The sequence below is a fragment of the Budorcas taxicolor genome, chromosome 5 (genome assembly GCF_023091745.1).
Source record: "Budorcas taxicolor isolate Tak-1 chromosome 5, Takin1.1, whole genome shotgun sequence".
NCBI lineage: Eukaryota > Metazoa > Chordata > Mammalia > Artiodactyla > Bovidae > Budorcas > Budorcas taxicolor.
The window spans coordinates 109086803-109106912 of NC_068914.1; the positions used below are offsets into that span (position 1 = coordinate 109086803).

General features: G+C 40.0%; 1 protein-coding gene and 1 long non-coding RNA gene across 2 annotated transcripts in view; one reads left to right on the top strand and one right to left on the bottom strand.

Annotated features, from left to right (window-relative positions):
* UTP20 (UTP20 small subunit processome component) overlaps positions 1 to 20110 on the top strand; it is an 86999-nt gene that overhangs the window by 61079 nt on the left and 5810 nt on the right. Inside the window, exons 41-57 of the mRNA XM_052640944.1 lie at positions 1956 to 2248; positions 2559 to 2698; positions 2872 to 3028; positions 6307 to 6405; positions 7131 to 7298; positions 8665 to 8831; positions 9509 to 9650; positions 10564 to 10680; positions 12071 to 12241; positions 12474 to 12605; positions 13013 to 13123; positions 15112 to 15191; positions 15611 to 15680; positions 15807 to 15989; positions 16712 to 16843; positions 17315 to 17447; positions 19176 to 19363. Coding sequence (XP_052496904.1) covers positions 1956 to 2248; positions 2559 to 2698; positions 2872 to 3028; positions 6307 to 6405; positions 7131 to 7298; positions 8665 to 8831; positions 9509 to 9650; positions 10564 to 10680; positions 12071 to 12241; positions 12474 to 12605; positions 13013 to 13123; positions 15112 to 15191; positions 15611 to 15680; positions 15807 to 15989; positions 16712 to 16843; positions 17315 to 17447; positions 19176 to 19363 — 2483 coding nt within the window. The remainder of the gene's footprint in view (positions 1 to 1955; positions 2249 to 2558; positions 2699 to 2871; positions 3029 to 6306; positions 6406 to 7130; positions 7299 to 8664; positions 8832 to 9508; positions 9651 to 10563; positions 10681 to 12070; positions 12242 to 12473; positions 12606 to 13012; positions 13124 to 15111; positions 15192 to 15610; positions 15681 to 15806; positions 15990 to 16711; positions 16844 to 17314; positions 17448 to 19175; positions 19364 to 20110) is intronic.
* Positions 8656 to 12913, bottom strand: LOC128048539 (uncharacterized). Its single transcript, XR_008199395.1, has 3 exons — positions 12762 to 12913; positions 11862 to 12125; positions 8656 to 8811 (listed from the first exon to the last, which is right to left on the bottom strand). It is a non-coding gene; the product is annotated as an uncharacterized LOC128048539 (long non-coding RNA).

Consider the following 20110-nt stretch of genomic DNA (forward strand, 5'->3'; position numbering starts at 1 on the left):
TGGTTTGAGTAGTATTCTGAAAATTGTTTAACAGTAGAGAAGTCCAGTCTAAAATGTATGGGGCAAAAATCTGAGCTATAGGTTATTTACACAGAAATTCTCATTTGTCTTCATAAGAATCTTACTAGAACCTTAGGTGTTAGTTACTCCATATTTTTTATATGAGAAATTGAGATTTCAGATATAAAGTAACTTTCCTAAAGCTGCACAGCACATAAACAAAACAAAGACTAACATATAGCTGTTATTTATTAAGGTCAATGAAGTGTCAGAAATGAGACTTTATCACATTTAATACTTATAATAGCCTTGCAAGTAAACCATCTCCAGTTTACTGGTGAAGAATCCAAAGCTCACAAGAGTTAAATTAATGGACTGTAGTTAGTCATGGCTTGTTAGCAGAGCCAGGTCTGGACTTGCCCCACCACACTGCCCAGTTTGAATCCTGTACTAAGGGACGTTTCTGCATTAGCCCTGTTGGCCTACATTCATGCTCAAGAATGTAGGTTTTTGCCATCATCCATTGGATCATCGAAAAAGTAAGAGTTCGAGAAAAACATCTATTTCTGCTTTATTGATTACGCCAAAGCCTTGAACTGTGTAGATCACAACAAACTGTGGAAAATTCTTCAAGAGATGGGAATACCAGACCACCTGACCAGCCTCCTGAGAAATCTGTATGCAAGTCAAGAAGCAACAGTTAGAACTGGCCATGGAACAACAGACTAGTTCCAAATCGGAAAAGGAGTATGTTAAGGCTTTATATTGTCACCCTGTTTATTTAATTTACATGTAGAGTACGTCATGCGAAATGCTGGGCTGGATGAAGCACAAGCTGGAATCAAGATTGCTGGGAGAAATATCAATAACCTCAGATATGCAAATGATACCATCCTTAGGGCAAAAGCAAAGAGGAACTAAAGAGCCTCTTGATGAAAGTGAAAGAGGAGAGTAAAAAAGTTGGCTTAAAACTCAACATTCAGAAAACGAAGATCTTGGCATCTGGTCCCATCACTTCATGGCAAGTAGATGGGGAAACAAAACACTGACAGACTTTATTTTCTTGGGCTCCAAAATCACTGCGGATGGTGACTGCAGCCATGAAATTAAAAGATGCTTGCTCCTTGGAAGAAAAGCTGTGATCAACCTAGACAGCATATTAGAAAGCAGAGACATTACTTTACCAACAAAGGTTCGTCTAGTCAAAGCTATGGTTTTTCCAGTAATCATGTATGGATGTGAGAGTTGGACTATAAAGAAAGCTGAGTGCCAAAGAACTGATGCTTTTGAACTGTGGTGTTGGAGAAGTCTCTTGAGAGTCCCTTGGACTGCAAGGAGATCCAACCAGTCCATCCTAAAGGAAATCAGTCCTGGATATTCATTGCAAGGACTGATGCTGAAGCTGAAACTCCAGTGCTTTGGCCACCTGATGCAAAGAACTGACCCATTTGAAAAGACCCTGATGCTGGGAAAGACTGAAGGCGGGAGGAGAAGGGGATGACAGAGGATGAGATGGTTGGATGGCATCCCCTACTTGATGGACATGAGTTTGAGTAAGCTCTGGAAGTTGATGCTGGACAGGAAAGCCTGGTGTGCTGCAGTCCATGGGGTGGCAAAGAGTTGGACACAACTGAGCCCCTGAACTGAACTGAACCACAGTACTTTGGAAGCTTTAGAAACCTTTTTCCCAGCCTCTCCATGTGTTCCTCAAGTACCCTGTACTTGCTATTCCACTCTTTTTTATAATTATCAGTTTACTTGCCTCTATTCCTCATTAGACTAAACTGTAAGAAAGTGAAGAGCCATTAACACTCTCATTTACTTCTGTTTCCTCAGTCTTTATCGTGCCCTTGTAGTTGGTGATTTTTTTTCATTAGATGTTGGTAGAAAAGACTACTTAACACACCTATGTTGTTTCCTTATCGAAGTTGACTTTTGTTGTTTACTAAACATAGATACCACAGAAGCGATTGAGTTGCCAGAGCACGAAGCCATGGAATTAGAGCATATGGGTGAGGATGAGAAGGAGGATGAATGTAATAAGACTTTGTCAGACAAGAATGAAGAGCCAGAGAACCCTGACCCAGCTGTTTATGAAGGGACAGCGGCTAAGGAATCTGAGTGTATCACAAAGTCCATCTCCTTCCTTCCTCGGAATAAGGAAGAATTGGAGAGAACAATTAAAAATATCCAAGGAACCATAACTGGGGACATCCTGCCCAGGCTCCATAAATGCCTGGCATCTACGGTAATCATTCTGTCTAGGACCCAGCAGGTCTTTTTGAACTCGGGTGTCTGTGGGGCCGTATCAGACTGAGGCTCCTAACTGCGTGGGTTGACATCAGCTTTTGGATTTTCTTTTTTTCTACATTTCACGTTTCACTTTCCTTCTCTTATCTCCTCATCTTCAGATTCCTCTCCTGCAGCTAAGGGAGTAATGATCCTTCTTCATGATCATTTTGATACCAGTAGATAATTTTTCAGCTGCAAGGTTGTAGTGTTGGTAGGTCCCTAATCCATTTATTTTTGTTTCAGTTTATTTATTTATTTTCTTACAGACTAAAAGAGACGAAGAACACAAACTCATAAAATCGAAGGTTGTGAATGATGAGGAAGTGGTTCGAGTTCCTTTAGCTTTTGCCATGGTTAAACTAATGCAGTCCCTTCCAAGAGAAGTTATGGAAACTAATCTGCCAAGGTATGTTATGTGACAAATCAGAAATTGGTTCTTCTCTTTTGTTAGAGAAGCACTGTCACAGTTGGCTATAATTTAGAATCCTAACTGGAATAATTTGGATTATGAGTAAGAAACAAAAGGATATTTGTATTTTTATTTGTTTCTGCTAATTAGATTTTCAACTCATGTTCTAGTATTTTGCTGAAAGTGTGTGCCCTCCTCAAGAACAGAGCACAGGAAATCAGAGACATTGCACGCAGCACCCTCGCAAAAATAATAGAGGATCTGGGTGTGCATTATCTACAATATATTTTAAAAGAATTACAGACTACACTTGTGCGTGGCTATCAGGTAAATTGCATCATGCATTTTATATTCAAATTGGGTTGGAGTTCACATAGTTGCACTTTGAACACTAAGTCATGGTACTTTGGGTCTATCTTTTGCAAAGTTGATGTACTAAGAGTGCAAGCAAGAATATTTAAAAATTTCTAATCCATATTTTTTAAAAATCTAGTTTTTAAAAAGCCTTTTTATCTTTTGGAAGAATCTGGATTTTCTCTCGAATCACTTGATATCAGGTTTTGTATTCCATGAGTTCTTAATAAAATTCTTATTGAATGTATTGCCACAAATGTGAACAATAAAAATTTGTTTTGAGTTGAAACATACATGTCATGAAGTTAATAAGAGCACCAGGTGGAATGCAGAGCTTTCTGAGTAGTTACCTGGCTGTCTTGCTGCTCCTAAATGTGGGCCTTGGACACGTGGCATCAGCAGCACCTGGGAACTTGTTAGGAGAACAATCAGGACCTTAGCCCTGACCTATACAATCTGCATTTTTAAAGATCCCCAAGTGATCGAAAGTTTGAGAAACACTACAGCTTGTTTTTCTGAAGTAACCAGCCAAGACTCCTGGTAGAGTGGTTGCTCTAGGTTACCATAACTATACTTAATTTTTAATAATCTGTTTAGAGTCAGTATTTTACTACTTCAAGTGAAATGTAAAAATACAGATCACCCTTCCTTTGTTTAGTAGTTGTTTATGTATTACTTCACCATATGTTGAAAACTTACCAGGCAGTGTTAGAGCTGTTTTGCTTTGTTTTGTTTTGATAGGTAAGAAGTAGACTTATTCAGATTCAGAGGGAAGCATGCTCCGCAGACAAGAGTGTGGGCCACTGCAGACAGCGAGTGCAGCGCAGAGTTTTGTTTTTAATCCTCAGATTCTTATTGTTTCTACTGCTTTTTCTTCATTTCTGAATTTCCAGATTTCTTCTGGTATCATTTCCCTTTCTAGACAAGCATGTAGGACACGTGTGGTGGCGGTAGACCCCGTTTGTTTTCTTTGCCTTGTGACTGTCTTTGTTGCACCTTCTTTCCTGAAGGACATACACTTCCGCATTGACAGTTATTTCTTTTCCTTTCAGCACTGTGAAAATGTCATGCCGCTTCTTCTGGCCTTTCTGATAAATTTGTTCTTCCTCTCTGAGTAACACGTTATTTTTCTCTGGCAGCTTTAAAGGCTTTTTCTTTTTCAGCAGTTGGATTATGAGCACAGATTTCTTTGATTCTACCCTGTTTGAGGTTTGTTGAGCTTCTTGGTCACTTTGGAAAGTTTTCAGCTGTTATTTCTTCAAATACTTTTCTGCACTGCATTCTTTCTTGTCTTCTGGGACTTCAGTGAACTGTATATTAGACTTGTTTGAAGGGTCCCATCCACCCCTGGGGGCTTCCCTGGTGGCTCGGTGATAGAGACTCTGCCTGCAATGCAGGAGACCCAGATTTGATCCCTGGGTCAGGAAGATCCCCTGGAGGAGGGCATGGCAATCCACTCTGGTACTCTTGCCTGAGAATTCCCATGAACAGAGGAGCCTGGCAGGCTACATTCCATGGGGTCACACAGAGTTGGACACAACTGAAGCAACTAAGCAGCAGCAGCGTCCATCCCTGATGTGTGCTTCACATTTGTTTTTCAGTCTTCTTCCTTTCTGTTTAGATTACATAATTTCTGTTGATTCATATTAGTTCACCGACTCCTTCCTCTTAATCTCCGTCCTGCTGTTGGAACCATCCAGTAAATTTTCTTATGTCAGTTATTTTTCTTTTCACTTCTCAAGTTTCCTTAGTTCCTTATATCTTCTGATTCTTTGTTAACACTTTATTTTTCCATGTTTCAGATCTCCAGCTACAAAGCTGGGGCTGTTTCTCCTACTTCACCACACACTTCCCACAGCTGTAACCACACAGAGGTTAGGCAGCGGCAAGTTGGAGAGGAGAAAAGCAGCTTGTGGGCCCACCCTTTCCAAATTGCAGTCCCACTGAAGGAAAGGAAGGTCTCCCTGCAGAGTTGTGGCTGCTGCAGCCCCTATGTCTAGGCCACTGCCACCATCACCACAGGATCCTTGGGGTGTTGGAAATGGAGAAAAGAAAAAAACAGATTTCCTTATTCTCTTGGAACATTCTTGAGTTTTCTCTCCTATTCCTAAAGCCACAGGACTTCTCATAGACTTCTCTGAATCCTAGCATGATTTCCATATTGGCTTGGGGATAGCCATATAGAAAACAGGGGTAAACTCACTGGACGTTTGGTGGTACTTGTACTCTGGTGTTCTTCCCCAGTAGTGGTTCCATGCATCCAGTGTCTTCAGCAAACACTTTAAATATATTAAAGGTACTTAAAGATCATAAGTGGATATATATGAAATTATGCCTTTAAAATACAGTCTGTATATTGACAGCCAAGTGTATTTTCTTAGCACATGGTCATTACCTGTTTACCTTGATAACTTACAGCAGTGGAAGCAGTGTAGAGAATGTACTCTGTGTATACTCTGGCACCATCTGCTTTCAGATCCTGACTTCACCACTTCCTGTTCCTGTAACCTTGGGCAAGTTGCTTGACCTTTTTGTGTCTCAGCTTCCTCAAGTGAAAGCACTGATGCTGTTTCTCCTACACCATAGATAGAGTGAGTGAGGAATAAACGATATAGTACATGTGAATAATAATACAGTGTCTAGCCCATAGTAAGCTGTAAGGAACGCTAGGTGTGATCACTGTTAAGGGCAGAAACTTGTTTTCTTCGTGGAGGCTGCTTAATTCAGAGGTTGGTTTTTAAAAGTTCAAGACTTGTGCTGTTCTTTATGGACTTCCTAGGTGGTGCTAATAGTAAAGAACCCTCCAGCCAATGCAGGAGACATTAGAGACTGGGGTTCAATCCCTGGGTCGGGAAGATCCCCTGGAGGAGGGCCTGGCATCCCACTCCAGTATTCTTGCCTGGAGAATCCATCCCATGGACAGAGGAACCCGGTGGGCTCCATAGGGTCACAAAGAGTCAGACATGAGTGAAGCAAATTAGCATGCATGCTGTTCTTTATAAATGATTGGCCTGATTTGGTCACAGTGATAGACCCTGTGCATGTGATGTGTTTCTGAGTATCTTTTCTACAAAGTGACCATTTGGCTAAAGGACTTTAGACCCTGATATAAGTATGTGTCATTTAGCAAAGCTTCCTGCAATGCTGACAGATATATAATCAGAGTGTACCCTTTGCAGTCCTCCTGGATCTTGTTCTTCCTACTGTGGTGGTCCTGACCATCTGTGCTCTTCTCATATATCTCACTTCAGGTTCATGTGCTGACTTTCACTGTCTATATGTTGCTGCAAGGCCTCGCCAACAAGCTCCAAGTCGGGAGTTTGGACTCTTGTTTGGATATAATGATTGAGGTAAGATTTAGAGAAAGGAATTCTGATTTTTTTTTTAAGAGTTCAAAGAACACAAATCATTTCACAAAATAAGACACAATAATAGCCTATAAACAAACATATAAATATATAATAAATATAAAACATAAACATGAAAATAATGTACTCTCTCACCTCTTAGGCTGGAAGAGGTTTAAAAAGCTAAGATTCAAGTGACATGAGATGGGTGCCCTGCTGTAGGTCCTGAGTTGGTATAATCAGGTGTGATCTGGGGTTTGTACAAATGTATATTCACCAGAACTGTATGTATAATAGTGAAAAATTAATAACACTCAACTTTTAAAATTGGATAATACAGTAGTTTGGAGGGTGGGTTAGAAAGACACTAAGTTTGGCACACAATCTTTTGTTTATACATTAAAAGTTTAGATACTATGTTTTTAAATGAATTAATTTTGATAATTAAATTTCAAATATCATGAGACTTTCTTAAAGGGAAATTAAGGTACTTTTTGGTAATATCAAATAAAGTCCCTGTTTGTATGTTATATAGTTATATATGTAAATCTGTGTAGTATTCTTTTGTTTTCCATTGGTATAAATCTTGAAGTGTTTCTATAATTGGTCTCTAAGCTACATTGAAAAAAAGTGAAATCTAATAGAAATTAACCATAAGCAGAGACTGCTTATCTTGGCATATCTTGCTTGAGTATACATAATTACCATCTAGCTTTTTCCTTTTAAAGATTTTTAACCACGAGTTGTTTGGTGCCGTTGCTGAAGAGAAGGAAGTAAAGCAGATCCTCTCCAAGGTCATGGAGGCACGAAGAAGCAAGAGTTATGATTCTTATGAAATTTTGGGCAAGTTTGTAGGAAAAGATCAGGTTACAAAACTTATCCTTCCACTGAAAGAGGTAAAGACTTGAATGTAATATAGAGAATCACCACCTTTCAGTGTCTTGAGTTCTTGAAAAGAGCCTTGAGCATCGTGATCCACTTTAGTACTAAGAACACGAGTACCATGTGTCTGGCAGCCCTGAGATGGGCATTCTGATCCAGGAGTCAGATGTGAACCATGAGATGCAGAAGCAAAGGCAACAGAAATTGAACTATAGGTGACTTACACAGCTGAGTCCCATCAGTAACTGAGACTAGCCTTTGGAGTGAGACTGCTGCTCCCAGATTGCCAAGAGGACGAGAACCAGCACTTATTGAACACATCACTGTGTTCTTAGCACTGTGCTTCATTATGTCTTCTAATCGGCACAGCCATCCCTGAGACTGACAGTACTTCCATCTGACACACGAGAAAATTCAGGCTCAAAAAGGTAGCAAGAAACTTGAATAAGGAGAAGAGCCAGGATTTCATGCCAGTTCTTTCTGAAGCTGGAATTTCAAAGCTCACATTCTTTCCATTTTCATTCTGCCTCCTATTGGGCAGGGACTGTAATTTACCTGCCTTCAGAGTGCTCACTGTGCCTGTTGCAGGGGTGAACACTCAACAAGCATTATTAATTCACTTTATTACAGTTTTACATTCTAAACCTAGAGCAGAAAACCCTATCTAATGATGTAAATCAACTAATTCCACGTGCTTTGACGCTAGATTCACTCCCTAATTGTTCCTGAAATACATTTAGCTTATCTGAGCCTGATCTAAGAACGTTAGATACATTTTTAAGATGAAAAAGAGTCAACAAAGCACACATTTTCCATGTAAATTATCAAGTCCCCTCAAGGTAATGAAAGTTACTAATACCATGTCCTATGCAGAGGACTAGCTGTGACACGCTGAGGGTTTTGCTGGGGTGATGGTGCTAAGCTCCCATTAAGTTCCTCTGATTTGGCCCAATACCTAATATCCAGCCCTGAGACTTGGCAGTCATCTGTCTTCATTAGCATGGTTTCCTGTGAGGAGTGACTGCATTGTGTTGATGTGTACGTGCTTGTCTGTAAATCACTGCATTCAATGTACTTGGAAGGCTGGCATCTTCCAAGGGTCACATCCTATCTCCAGCCCTGTGCCCAGACCTCAACAACAAAGAGAATACAGAGGAGGCCCAATAACTCCAGAGGCATACACTAATGGCAGTGATTATTTCTGGGGATGAGGTCATGGGTAAATTTGATTTTATGTTATACTTACATTTGAAATTTTATTAAAAATGTTTCATTTTTAATTAGGAAAAAACATATTTTAAAAATAATATATAAAACTACTGTTATAACAAATCAAAATGCCGTTCTGTCACCTCAGCATGCATTTGTGTTTGCCTTTAGATCTTGCAAAATACCACAAGTTTAAAACTGGCCCGGAAAGTTCACGAAACCTTACGCCGAATCATAGCAGGATTACTTGTAAACCAGGAAATGACAGCAGAATCCATTCTGTTGCTTAGTTATGGTTTGGTCAGCGAAAATCTCCCCCTGTTAACACAGAAAGAAAAGTAAGTTTGAAAAAAACAAGTATCCTTTAGGTGCTTGCTTCAAATAAGCCATTCAGTTCTCAGCATCTTAAGTGGATTCATTTAATAACTGGCTTTAGTAAAAGAAAAAAAAAAGGGTATATTTATCTGAGCTGTGAGATGGTACTACTTTGTGGTGTTTGGACTGAGGTCCTTCCAAGTGATACATGTCAACACAAGATTATTTTTCTGCTGAATGAAGTAGCTATGAAGGCAACCAATTATTTTAACATTTCTCTGACACCACTTTTTAGATATTTATTCAATCCAAGTTAGGGTAGATTTTAAATATATACTTCTTGTTCTGACCAAACAGAGTCTTAGACCTCCAAAGATTTTTAAATACCTATTTGTGAACTTCTTTTGGATTTTGCTTCTGGGGTGTTCTAAGAAAGACTCCTTGGCATTTGTTTTCAGAAGTCAAAGGGAGCATCCTCTTGCTGTTGATTTTAACTTAGATGTGCGTTCACCTCCTCTGAAACTTTGATCAGCAACCTGATCATCCCTTCTGTGTCTCATGGTTAAGGGAGAAAAACCCCACAGCCAAGAGCACAGTATTTGGTGCTGGAGGCTCATCACTAGAAAGAGACAGTAGCTTTTGGGGATGCAGCATCTCAATGTGTTTGTTTCCACTGGTTTTCATTCCATTTGATTGACAGAAATCCAGCAACCCCCGCACCAGATCCACGGCTGCCACCCCAGAGCTGTCTTTTGCTCCCCCCAACTCCAGTTCGAGGCGGACAGAAAGCTGTCGTGAGCAAGAAAACCAACATGCACATATTTATTGAGTCTGGGCTTCGGGTAAGAATTAACCTTAAGTAAGACTTGCGGCCCACAGTGAGTCTGTGCCTTTTAATCCTCTGCTGAGTGTCCAGTACTGCTCATTTCCTCTGGAAACACTTTTTACCATAAATTATGGAATTCGTTTTAAGGTACCTTGGTCCATTTACTATCTGTTACTTATTTTGACTGTAGAACTTTCTCAGAATTAGTGATTCTGACCTAATATTTACAGTGCTTTCACTGTTGCTTTGCCTATGAGTTTGTACCTCTGAACTACTCTTAAATCTTTTAAAAAGATGGTGAGGTTTTGAAAACACAAGTTTGATCATTTTATTGTATATATTTTTTTCATCCTTCATTGGCTCCCATTTTCCCAGGAGAGAGCCTTGTCTTTCATTTGGGCCACAGGGGAATGGCCTCATGCTGGATGCAGGGCTTCCCTTCCGTTCTCTAGAGTCACTACACTTTTCCCACCCCAGTACCTCACCATCTACACTTTTCCCACCCCAGTACCTCCCTCTGCCCAGGTCCCCACAGAACTCTCAAAGCACCCTCCTTGTATAGTGAATTATTCCCTAGAGTCTGTCTTCCTGGCCAAGATCCAGGGCCAGGACCCTGCCCATCTTGGTTTATTGGCACATCCTTCATGCTGGGCCAGTGCATAGAATCAAAGTAGATGCTGAGCAATAACCACTTCTTAAATGAACTTCAAATCTCAGCTGCATGGTAAGCTCCCACCTTCTCCATTTACTGAGACTCTCCCAGGTGGTTCCCTTTTCCTTGTACTTTTTCTGATTTCAAATAGAAGCATCTTAACTTTTCACATTAGTCTCAAAATCATTTCACCTTAACCTCATTCTTATGCCCTTAGTCTTAATCTTATTCTTACGCCTAACCTCATTCTTATGAAGTATCTTTTTAAAACTTCTAGCTGTTGCACCTTAGTCTGAAGACCTCCAAGGTCAAGTCTTCAAGTGAACATGTCCTGGAAATGTTGGATCCTTTTGTGTCTCTCCTCATAGACTGCCTGGGTTCCATGGATGTGAAGGTGAGCATCTGTTGCTTCACAGGACCTGTGTTGTGCAGAATACCTAAAACTTGTTTCTAGGCTCATGCTTCACAGGGTGATTGAGTTTTTAAAGACATTTACAACAACATGAACCACCTCTGTTCCGTGCATTAAATTGCTCCCTTAATAGCAATTTAATAATAATGGAGAGCCCTTAATAATTATAAAAGCCCTTCTAAGGCACTTCCCTGGTGGTTCAGTGGTTAAGACCCCGTGCTTCCAATGCAAGGGTCACAGGTTCAATCCCTGGTTGGGAAGGTCCACATGCCACTCAATGAGGCCAAAAAAAAAAAAAAAAAAAACGCCCTTCTAGGTACATTTAGTTGTTTCATTTGATCCTCACAACTTCCTGAGGGTAAGTAGCGCTGTCCCCATGGCAGTGATCATCTCCTTCTCCTTGTCACTACTGCTCACTGCCATGATTGCTCATAACAGCCCATGAAGTATATATTATTTATGCTTCTACTTCAAAGATGAGAAATCCAGGCCTTTAGCTAAGTGACTTGTCGCCTATGACAGATTTAGGATGTGACCCTCAGTCTATCAGACTCCAAAGCCCACACCTTGCCAACCTTGTCAGATGGCCTGTTTTACAGTAAAGGTGCCAAGAGGTAAAGGAACATCTCTGCAGTCAAACAGCTGCAGAACTGGGATTGAAGCCCTGGTTTTTCTGACTCCTAAGCTGTTTCCTCTGTCTTCATCTGATCTAGGCCAATAAGGCCATTCCAGCAATCAGAGTGTAGGCATCTATTGGGTAGAGCTGAGCCAAGTGAACCACCTGATCTAGATAATCTCGAAGGCTCAGGGATCCTTTTGTAGTCACTTGATCCCAGCACATTTCTCGTATCTTTGGCACTCCACATAACTATGTCAAATTATAGGTCATAGTTCTCATGCTTAATTTCTGAGTCAGCTATCTACTCTTTAAATGCAGAATGGCATCCTTTTTATCGTCATATTTCTAACACTCTGTAGAGTGTCTTGTGACATAAGCTCAATAAGAATGGATTACATGAAAGAACCATTCTAGAAAATTGGAAAGGGATTTATAATGTGATTTTAAAAAAAATGCTAAAATTAGCCACCTCATCTAATCATTTACACATAGTAGGGTAAGAATGTGGTAAGTGAGCACCTTTTCTCACTTGCTTGGGCTGTACCTTCCATTGTGTGGTGCTTCTCCAACAGGAAAGAGGAAAGTTCCTTATCTTATTCTTATATACTTCGGGCATAGTGCTTCCTGAGTAGACTGCCAGAGCACTTCATTCCTTCAGCTTGATTGCCCAGAGTCTACACAGCCTCGGGTGCTGGATTCTTGCGTTTGGTCACTTCATCAGTTGATTGGCTTTCTCTGTTTTTTGTTTTTCAGGTGATCACAGGTGCTTTGCAATGCCTGATCTGGATCTTGAGGTTCCCCCTGCCATCTATAGAAACAAAAGCAGAGCAGCTGACAAAACACCTTTTTATTTTGCTGAAGGACTATGCAAAACTCGGGGCTGCCAGGGGACAGAACTTCCACTTGGTGGTAAATTGTTTCAAGGTGAGGTGTTTTCACTTGCACTTAGAAAAAGCCAGGACCAGGACTAGCAACATAGTGAATTTTCCTCATCATCCTTTATGGTCTTGGTCAAAATTTCTTCCAGATTAATTTGGTAAGGCCAGAGTGTTAGTAAACTGTGTGAAAAAACATTGCTGTTGTATTGAGTCCTTATCATAACACTGGATGCTTGTCTGTGAGATGTTCTGTTAACCTCACTGTTGTTGACTTGCAGTGTGTGACCATACTTGTGAAGAAAGTGAAGTCGTACCAGATAACTCAAAAGCAGCTTCAAGTTCTACTAGCATATGCTGAGGAGGACATCTATGATACTACAAGACAAGCCACTGCATTTGGTCTTCTAAAGGTATGGCATCACCAGATTGTTGGGTTGTACAGTGTACGAGCCTCATGTCAGATATTTAGAATTACATGGAACATAGTGCTCTGACTAGCTGTAGATAGTTCTTAAAAAGATTATTATTTTTTGGTTGATTAATTATAAGCTAACATATCTACTTACCAAAATGTTTGAACGTGAGCTCTATGTTACACTTCAGGGAATTCTGTACAAAGGCAGGTACTTTACTTGTACATTTCATAAAACTGACCATTATAACCATTTTTTTAAGTTTATATTCTTTTTCTTTTGGAGATACTTTCATTATGTTTGAAAACTGCCTGAGGCTACTTGAACATCAGGTCGGCTTAGTAAACAAGAGGCCATTTGCGGTAAAACGTGAAATGAGTATGTCTTCTCGTTTTGTGTTCTAGGCCATTTTATCAAGAAAGTTGTTGGTCCCAGAAATTGATGATGTCATGCGGAAAGTATCCAAGCTGGCAATCTCTGCACAAAGCGAACCTGCCAGAGTCCAGTGCAGACAGGTTTGTGGAGAGAAGTTTGTTCCCATATTTGGGCCCTTCCTTCTCTGTTTGGTTTTTAGGTAGAGAGATGTCAACACTGCTTGAATTCTGAAAACTTTGTGTCATGCTGTTGCTTGATTCTGAGACTCAGGAGCCCATTCACATACCAAGTACTGGGCTGTTTTTCAGTATAAGGAGCATTTTGAGTATAGCACTTATGTGGCATATTTCAGATGGATGAAGAAATACATTTTCCTCAGCGGCATGGTAACCTGCAAGAAAGATTTCCATATGGTGGCCCCGTCAGAGTCCCTGTATGTCCTATAGCAGACACACACAAAGCAGAAATCCCACGAATGAAAAAAAAAAAAAAGAAATCCCATGAATGGTTATGTAATTATAATCATCGTAAGTGCCATGAGGAAAACAATACTGTCATATTTCTATTTCATCACTTAAAGACACACCATTACTTATATACCTCAGAGAAGGAAAAAAACTTTGACATAGTGGTATGATGCCATTCGTTGTAAGACATCTCAATTTCAGTCTGATATGTTAAAATGTGGAAAACTGTACTTCTTAAAGTCTACAAAATATGGAAGAACATATAACACAGTGGAAGACCACCCTAGTGGGACAGTGAGGGAAAGCTTTCCTGAGGATTGGCATGTAAGCAGAATTTGAGGAAAGAATAAGGCTTAGCCTTGCAGGCTGGAAGATGAGCCTTGAGGTGGGTAAGAGCTTAGCTTGTTGAAGGTGCCAGATATGGCAAGACCTTGTAGTCTTGTTAAAGATTTAGGACTTTGTTCTAAGAATAACAAAAAGTCATTGAAATCAGTAGGCAGAGGAATGACATTAGCAGGTTTGTTTTCATAAATCTGTCCTGATAATATGACCACATATCAACCCAGGAAATAGAAGGTTCTGAATTGCAAATATGAACTCGGAGTTAAAGGAGGGCTGGGCTGCTGAGGCTATCTTCAGAGAAAGTTAACTTATTTAGGAAGCAGGAGGGCCAGGTGCTGTTTATTAAGCACTAGCTGCACGCCCAGCACTTTACATACCCGGCTTCTATTTGTAACTTCCCTTCAAAGGAAACAGTACCACCGTTTTATGGTTGACAGAAAAACAGGCTTTGGAAAGGTTAATGGTGTGCTTAGTTCTCACAGCTTATTAATAAAGGAAGCTGAATAATACAGCAGTTTGAAGGCTCTGAAACGAGAGCCTTTGGATGTAGATACACTAGGCATGGGATTCTGGTACTATCACCTGAGCAAGTTACTTAGCTTCTGTGCCCGTTCCATTCTCTTCATCTGTAAAAGGGGTCATATCTACTTCTTAAGGGAGTATGAAAACCAGCTGAGCAACACTTCATCCCGTGCTTGACACACAGAAGATATTCAGTAAATGCAATGGTTATTATTACTATCGCTATTATTGCTATTCTTGAAGTGAAGTCAAGTGAAGTGAAGTCACTCAGTCGTGTCCAACTCTTTGCGACCCCGTAGACTGCAGCCTGCCAGGCTCCTCTGTCCATGGGATTTTCTAGGCAATAGTACTGGAGTGGATTGCCATTTCCTTCTCCAGGGGATCTTCCCAACCCAGGGCTCGAACCCGGGTCTCCCACATTGTAGACAGAGGCTTTACCATCTGAGCCACCAGGGAAGTCTTATTTCAGGAGAAATATGGGGTTGAACCACAGTCCATACTCAGTTCACCAAAGCCTCTTTTCAGAGTGATGAGCTGCCAGGGTGTGAGCTGAGATTTGGAGTTCTAAACATCCAGGCTCGTGGTGGGCCAGGGCTTGACTCTTCACCAGGCAGGACCTGAGGAAGTGAAGTGGGAGGAGAGGGGAGAGGCACAGTTATGGACTCAGGAGGCAGACTTCACCTAACTTATCACCCCAGTATTCATAGCCTACCAGTGTGTCCCAGAAAGCAGGTCAGGAAAAAGAAATCCTGGAGAGACGGGCTCCAGATAAGCTCTTGTGTGATTTCTGTTTCTAGGTTTTTCTGAAATACATTCTTGACTATCCTCTGGGTGACAAATTGCGACCAAACTTGGAATTCATGCTTGCTCAACTGACGTAAGTTGAAGTCATAAACCATACAAGGCAGTGGGCTGCCTTTTAATGTGTGGGCTGTCTTGAAAAGAGCAAAGTCGAAACATATGGCACATTTTCCCAGGGTGCTATCCTATGAACCACTGGCTTGACTGCCAAGCACTGTACATGGCTTCATAGAGCAGTTCTGTAAGCTGCTTTTCAGTTCGGTCTGATCATCAGTTGTCCTTAAAGTCTGCTTAGGAGAACAGTAAAAATCTAACAGTTAGATTTTAAACTGCAAAGTAGCCTGATAAGTACCTATATTAAAGTTGGGAAAATGGAGTTTTTTCCCACTTTTTAAGAAATAGACTGGCACCTTGAGGCAATATTTTAAATTCTTAAAAATAATTATTGGTCAATTTTAAAGTTACTAACAAGTCCTTCTGATGTTCTTACCCTAGTTATGAACATGAGACCGGGAGAGAGTCCGCCTTGGAAATGATTGCTTATCTCTTTGACACGTTCCCTCAGGTACTGTGAATCACAGAGACAGACCCTCTGTTAGCTGTGGCTCCTGGGAGCCCCTCGTCCTCCTTTGGTAGGACATATGTGAGAATTCTGGTCTCAGTGTGCTCATAAGTATCTGTTTTCTTTTAGGGACTGCTCCATGAGAACTGTGGAATGTTCTTTATTCCTCTTTGTCTAATGATGGTGAACGATGACTCTGCCACGTGTAAGAAGATGGCATCCATGGCAATCAAATCCTTACTCAGTAAAATCAGCCTTGAGAAAAAAGATTGGCTCTTCGATATGGTTACCACCTGGTTTGGGGCAAAGAAGGTCAGGGTTGCTTATAGTCATACTGCAAAGAATACTGAGCTTTTGGTGTTTATACTTTAAGAATACATATTATACATTGTTGAATTAGTTTTTCCCAAGTAGCTTTATTGTTTTTATTTGATTATGGTAATAAGTTATAGAGAGTAACAACAAATAGAGAACAACATAAAAATCACCTGTCTTCCCACAACAAGGTCAGGGTTGCCCAGTTACTCCACTATATGAATGTATTATAATTTACTTAATCAATCTCCATTGATATCTTTGTTTCCAATTCATCTCCATTGATGAATATCTGCTTATGCAATTTATAGAATGTATTTTGCCAATAATTATATCAACTTGCTAAATCCATCCCTATCATCACTGGCCCATCTTTGTGGAATACAAACAACACATCGTAATGTAACACTGGCTTTAAAATCAGAATGGGATTTTGGGCAGGGGGCCTGGAACGCCTTTTTTTTTTTTTTTTTTTTTTTTTTTAATAAAAAAATGAGAAAAGAGTTATTCAGTGGATAATCATGAATACCACTTTTTAAAATTTTTCTTCTAGGGAGATGAAGATTTCTTTGTATTTTTCATATTAGCTACCCAAAACCCACATTCTGTTAACTTCTGGTATCATAAAGAACTACTGAGGACAGTCATAACCACCTTCATTTCAGTTTTAGAAATAGCCTCCCAAGTTTATTGTCTTGTCATGGTTTTATTTTCTGTAGCGCTTAAATCGACAACTAGCTGCCCTGATCTGTGGCTTTTTTGCGGAGAGTGAAGGAGTCAATTTTGAGAGAAGACTTGGAATTGTTCTCCCTGTGATTGAAAAGGAGATTGATCCTGAAAACTTTACAGATGTAAGTTATTTGTTAGGGAGTAAAAGTATTGGCTTATTTTTGTAGTTTTACTTGAGGTAGTGTAGCTAACAGGTTAAATATTTGTGTCAAAAAATTTTTTTTATTAATAAAAGTAAGAACTCAGTGCAGTTCTTCTTTTTTGAAATGAAGATTAAGTTATCTTCCATAGTATATGATGATCAAAATTTCATAAGCCCCTAGGGGACATTGAGCAATGTTTGGAGATAGTTTTGGTTGTCACAACTGGAGGACAGAAGGGTGTTCCTGTCGTCTAATGGGTAGATGCCAGAGTATTGCTAAACATCCTCTAATGCATAGCACAGTCCCCCAAAGCAAAGGATTACCTGACCAAAATGTCAGCAGTATTGAGGTTGAGAAACCCTGCTATAGATGTACATCCTGGAGTAAAAATGTCCATAGAATACTTTGAAATTACTGTCTTAATTAATTTAACATTCTTCCTACTTTTAGATCATGGAAGAGACTGAAGAAAAAGCTGCAGATCGCCTTCTGTTCAGTTTTCTTACGCTGATAAGTAAACTCATCAAGGAATGTAATATCATTCAGTTTACCAAGCCCTCTGAAACTCTGAGTAAAATCTGGAGTGAGTATTTCCTTTTTCTTTAAAAATAAACACATTAGGAATATATAATATCGGGGGAAAGTTCATAAGAAAAAGATTCAATAGGCCTTTCAGATTGCTTCGGAGAAGGCAATGGCACCCAGTGAAAGTATGTTTTTCTGGGAGGAAAAGCAAATTAATATAATCTCATAAATAATATATTTCATTTATAAATAAATTAATTATGTTAATTATTGTTTAGTTGCTAAGTATTGTCTGGCTCTTGTGACCCCATGGACTGTAGCCCTCCAGGCTGCTACTCTGTCTATGAGATTTCCCAGGCAAGAACACTGGAGTGGGTTGCCATTTCCTTCTCCAGGGGATCTTCCTGACCCAGGGATCAAACCTGTGTCTCCTGCATCACAAGTGGAGTCCTTACCACTGGCCACCAAGGAAGCCCAACTATGTTAATTATGGAGGAGTAAAAGAAAGGAAGAAGCTTCCCGAAGTCCTCCTTGCTACTTATTTGTTACACATTTCCATCCAGTCTTACTTTTGTCAAATAGCCATAGGATTTTTTTGAGGTTGCCTAATTCCATATAACTTTTATATCCTGTTTATATTTAAGTAAGCATATTATATATAACATTTAATAGATATCCTTCTAATTGGCTATAAATAATCCATTGTATGTAAATGTGCCATAATTTACTAAATCATTCCATTGCTATGGAAATATTTAAGTTATATAACACTCTTTAAATAAAAAATAAGATCCTAGAATTATTAATTAAACCTTTTAGCTTTGATTAATCAAAACTAAATACTAGGAAATAGACACTGCAATGAATGCTTTAAATACCATTTGTTTCAAGAGAACTCATGATTTTATGAGAAAAATAATCCAGTTACTAAGTTACTGTATAGCCTACTCTGGTATGGCTCCATTGAGATATTACAGTGGTTCATATTAAAAAAAAAAAAGTAAAACCATCTTCATAAAATATAGCATAGACTAAAACTCAGATATGACATGGATCATTCAAAATTTTAGTCCTGTTCCCCAACACAAGGCTTTTCTATTGGACTTCCCAAGTGTGGTATATGGAGAGTGGCTCTGAGAGTAGCATAAGAATATGAGCTTTGAGGGCACATAATGAAGATCCTTTATGAGGCCATATTTAAGGATATGAGCTTTGGGGCCAGATTGAGCTTGGGTCCAGGCTTGGTTCTGCCTGGTACAGCTTGGCACATTACTTAGCCCCCTTTGGAACTATAAACTGTGAATGACAATTCCAACCTCACAGAACTGTTGTGAGGTCTAAATGAGCTAATATGTGTAATACACTTAGCCTATGGCTGGCACACAGAATGCCTTATTAAATGATACCTTTCCAGTCAGCTACCTGGTGCCACTGATTTCAACAGTTAGGAGAAACGAGTGTACCCATATATATATCTAATTTTAATTTGAAATTGCAGTTGTTGATGCTACCTTACCTCCTTGAATCTGAAGCTAAGTTCTTATGAAACTGGCCTGTTTTTAGGCTTACTCAGATCTCTCTCATGTCATTTCTCATGGTAGGAGTTGGTTCTCTAGTTATTTCAGTCTCCACCTCACTTCTGAGAAGCAGGGACTAGTTTGTTCATCTTTGGTTCCTAAATTCAAGCACATAATAGATACTCAAGAAATGCCTAAATTAGTCATGCTCACCACCATAGAGTCAGGAAAGCCTTGAGACGTCTGAGAATGCATTTTGGCTCCCTCAGGTCACGTGCAGTCCCACTTGAGATATCCGCACAGCTGGGTGTGGCTCACAGCAGCCCAGATTTTTGGATTACTCTTTGCTTCTTGCCAACCTGAGGAACTTATTAGAAAACGGCATGTCAGAAAAACTAAAAACAAAGTCTCGGAACCTGTCGCAATCCACTTCCTAACAAGTGACCTTGAGCAAAAGGTAAGATTTCTCTAACACCTTTTCCTTCCCTCATCTTCATGAGGTATTCATTCTGGTTCATGTTACCATCTTAGGGTTGGCCCTTGGGAGGAAGTCTTCCAGTCAACAACTTGATGTACATGTGGATCCATATGAGTATTAGTAACTAGAGAGGGGTCACCCTCAAGGCCAAGGTTTTTCGAAGAAAAATTTTAGACCCTAATCAGATTTTTTATTTGCTTATTTAGCACATGTATCCTCCATTACATTTTTAAGTTCTTTATCAGTGCTGGAAAGGAAGATATGGTCTGTCGCGCCTCCTTCATAACCTTGTTGATGCCTCAGTGAGATCATCATGTTCATGAAAATGTTAGGCAGGGACCATGTTCTATCTGTCTCCTGTGTCTTAGGGCCTAGCACAACACCTGGCTTATAGTGGGAATACCATAAACACATTGAATGAGTGGAGGATCAGTTCAAATCTGTCGCTCGGTTGTGTCCAACTCTTTATGACCCCATGGACTGTATGTAGCACACCAGGCCTCCCTGTCCATCACCAACTCCCAGAGTTTACTCAAACTCATGTCCATTGAGTCGGTGATGCCATCCAACCATCTCATCCTCTGTCATCCCCTTCTCCTCTCGCCTTCAATCTTTCCCAGCATCAGGGTCTTTTCAAATGAGTCAATTCTTCACATCAGGTGGCCAAAGTACTGAAGTTCCAGCTTCAACATCACTCCTTCCAGTGAATATTCAGGACCAACCGAT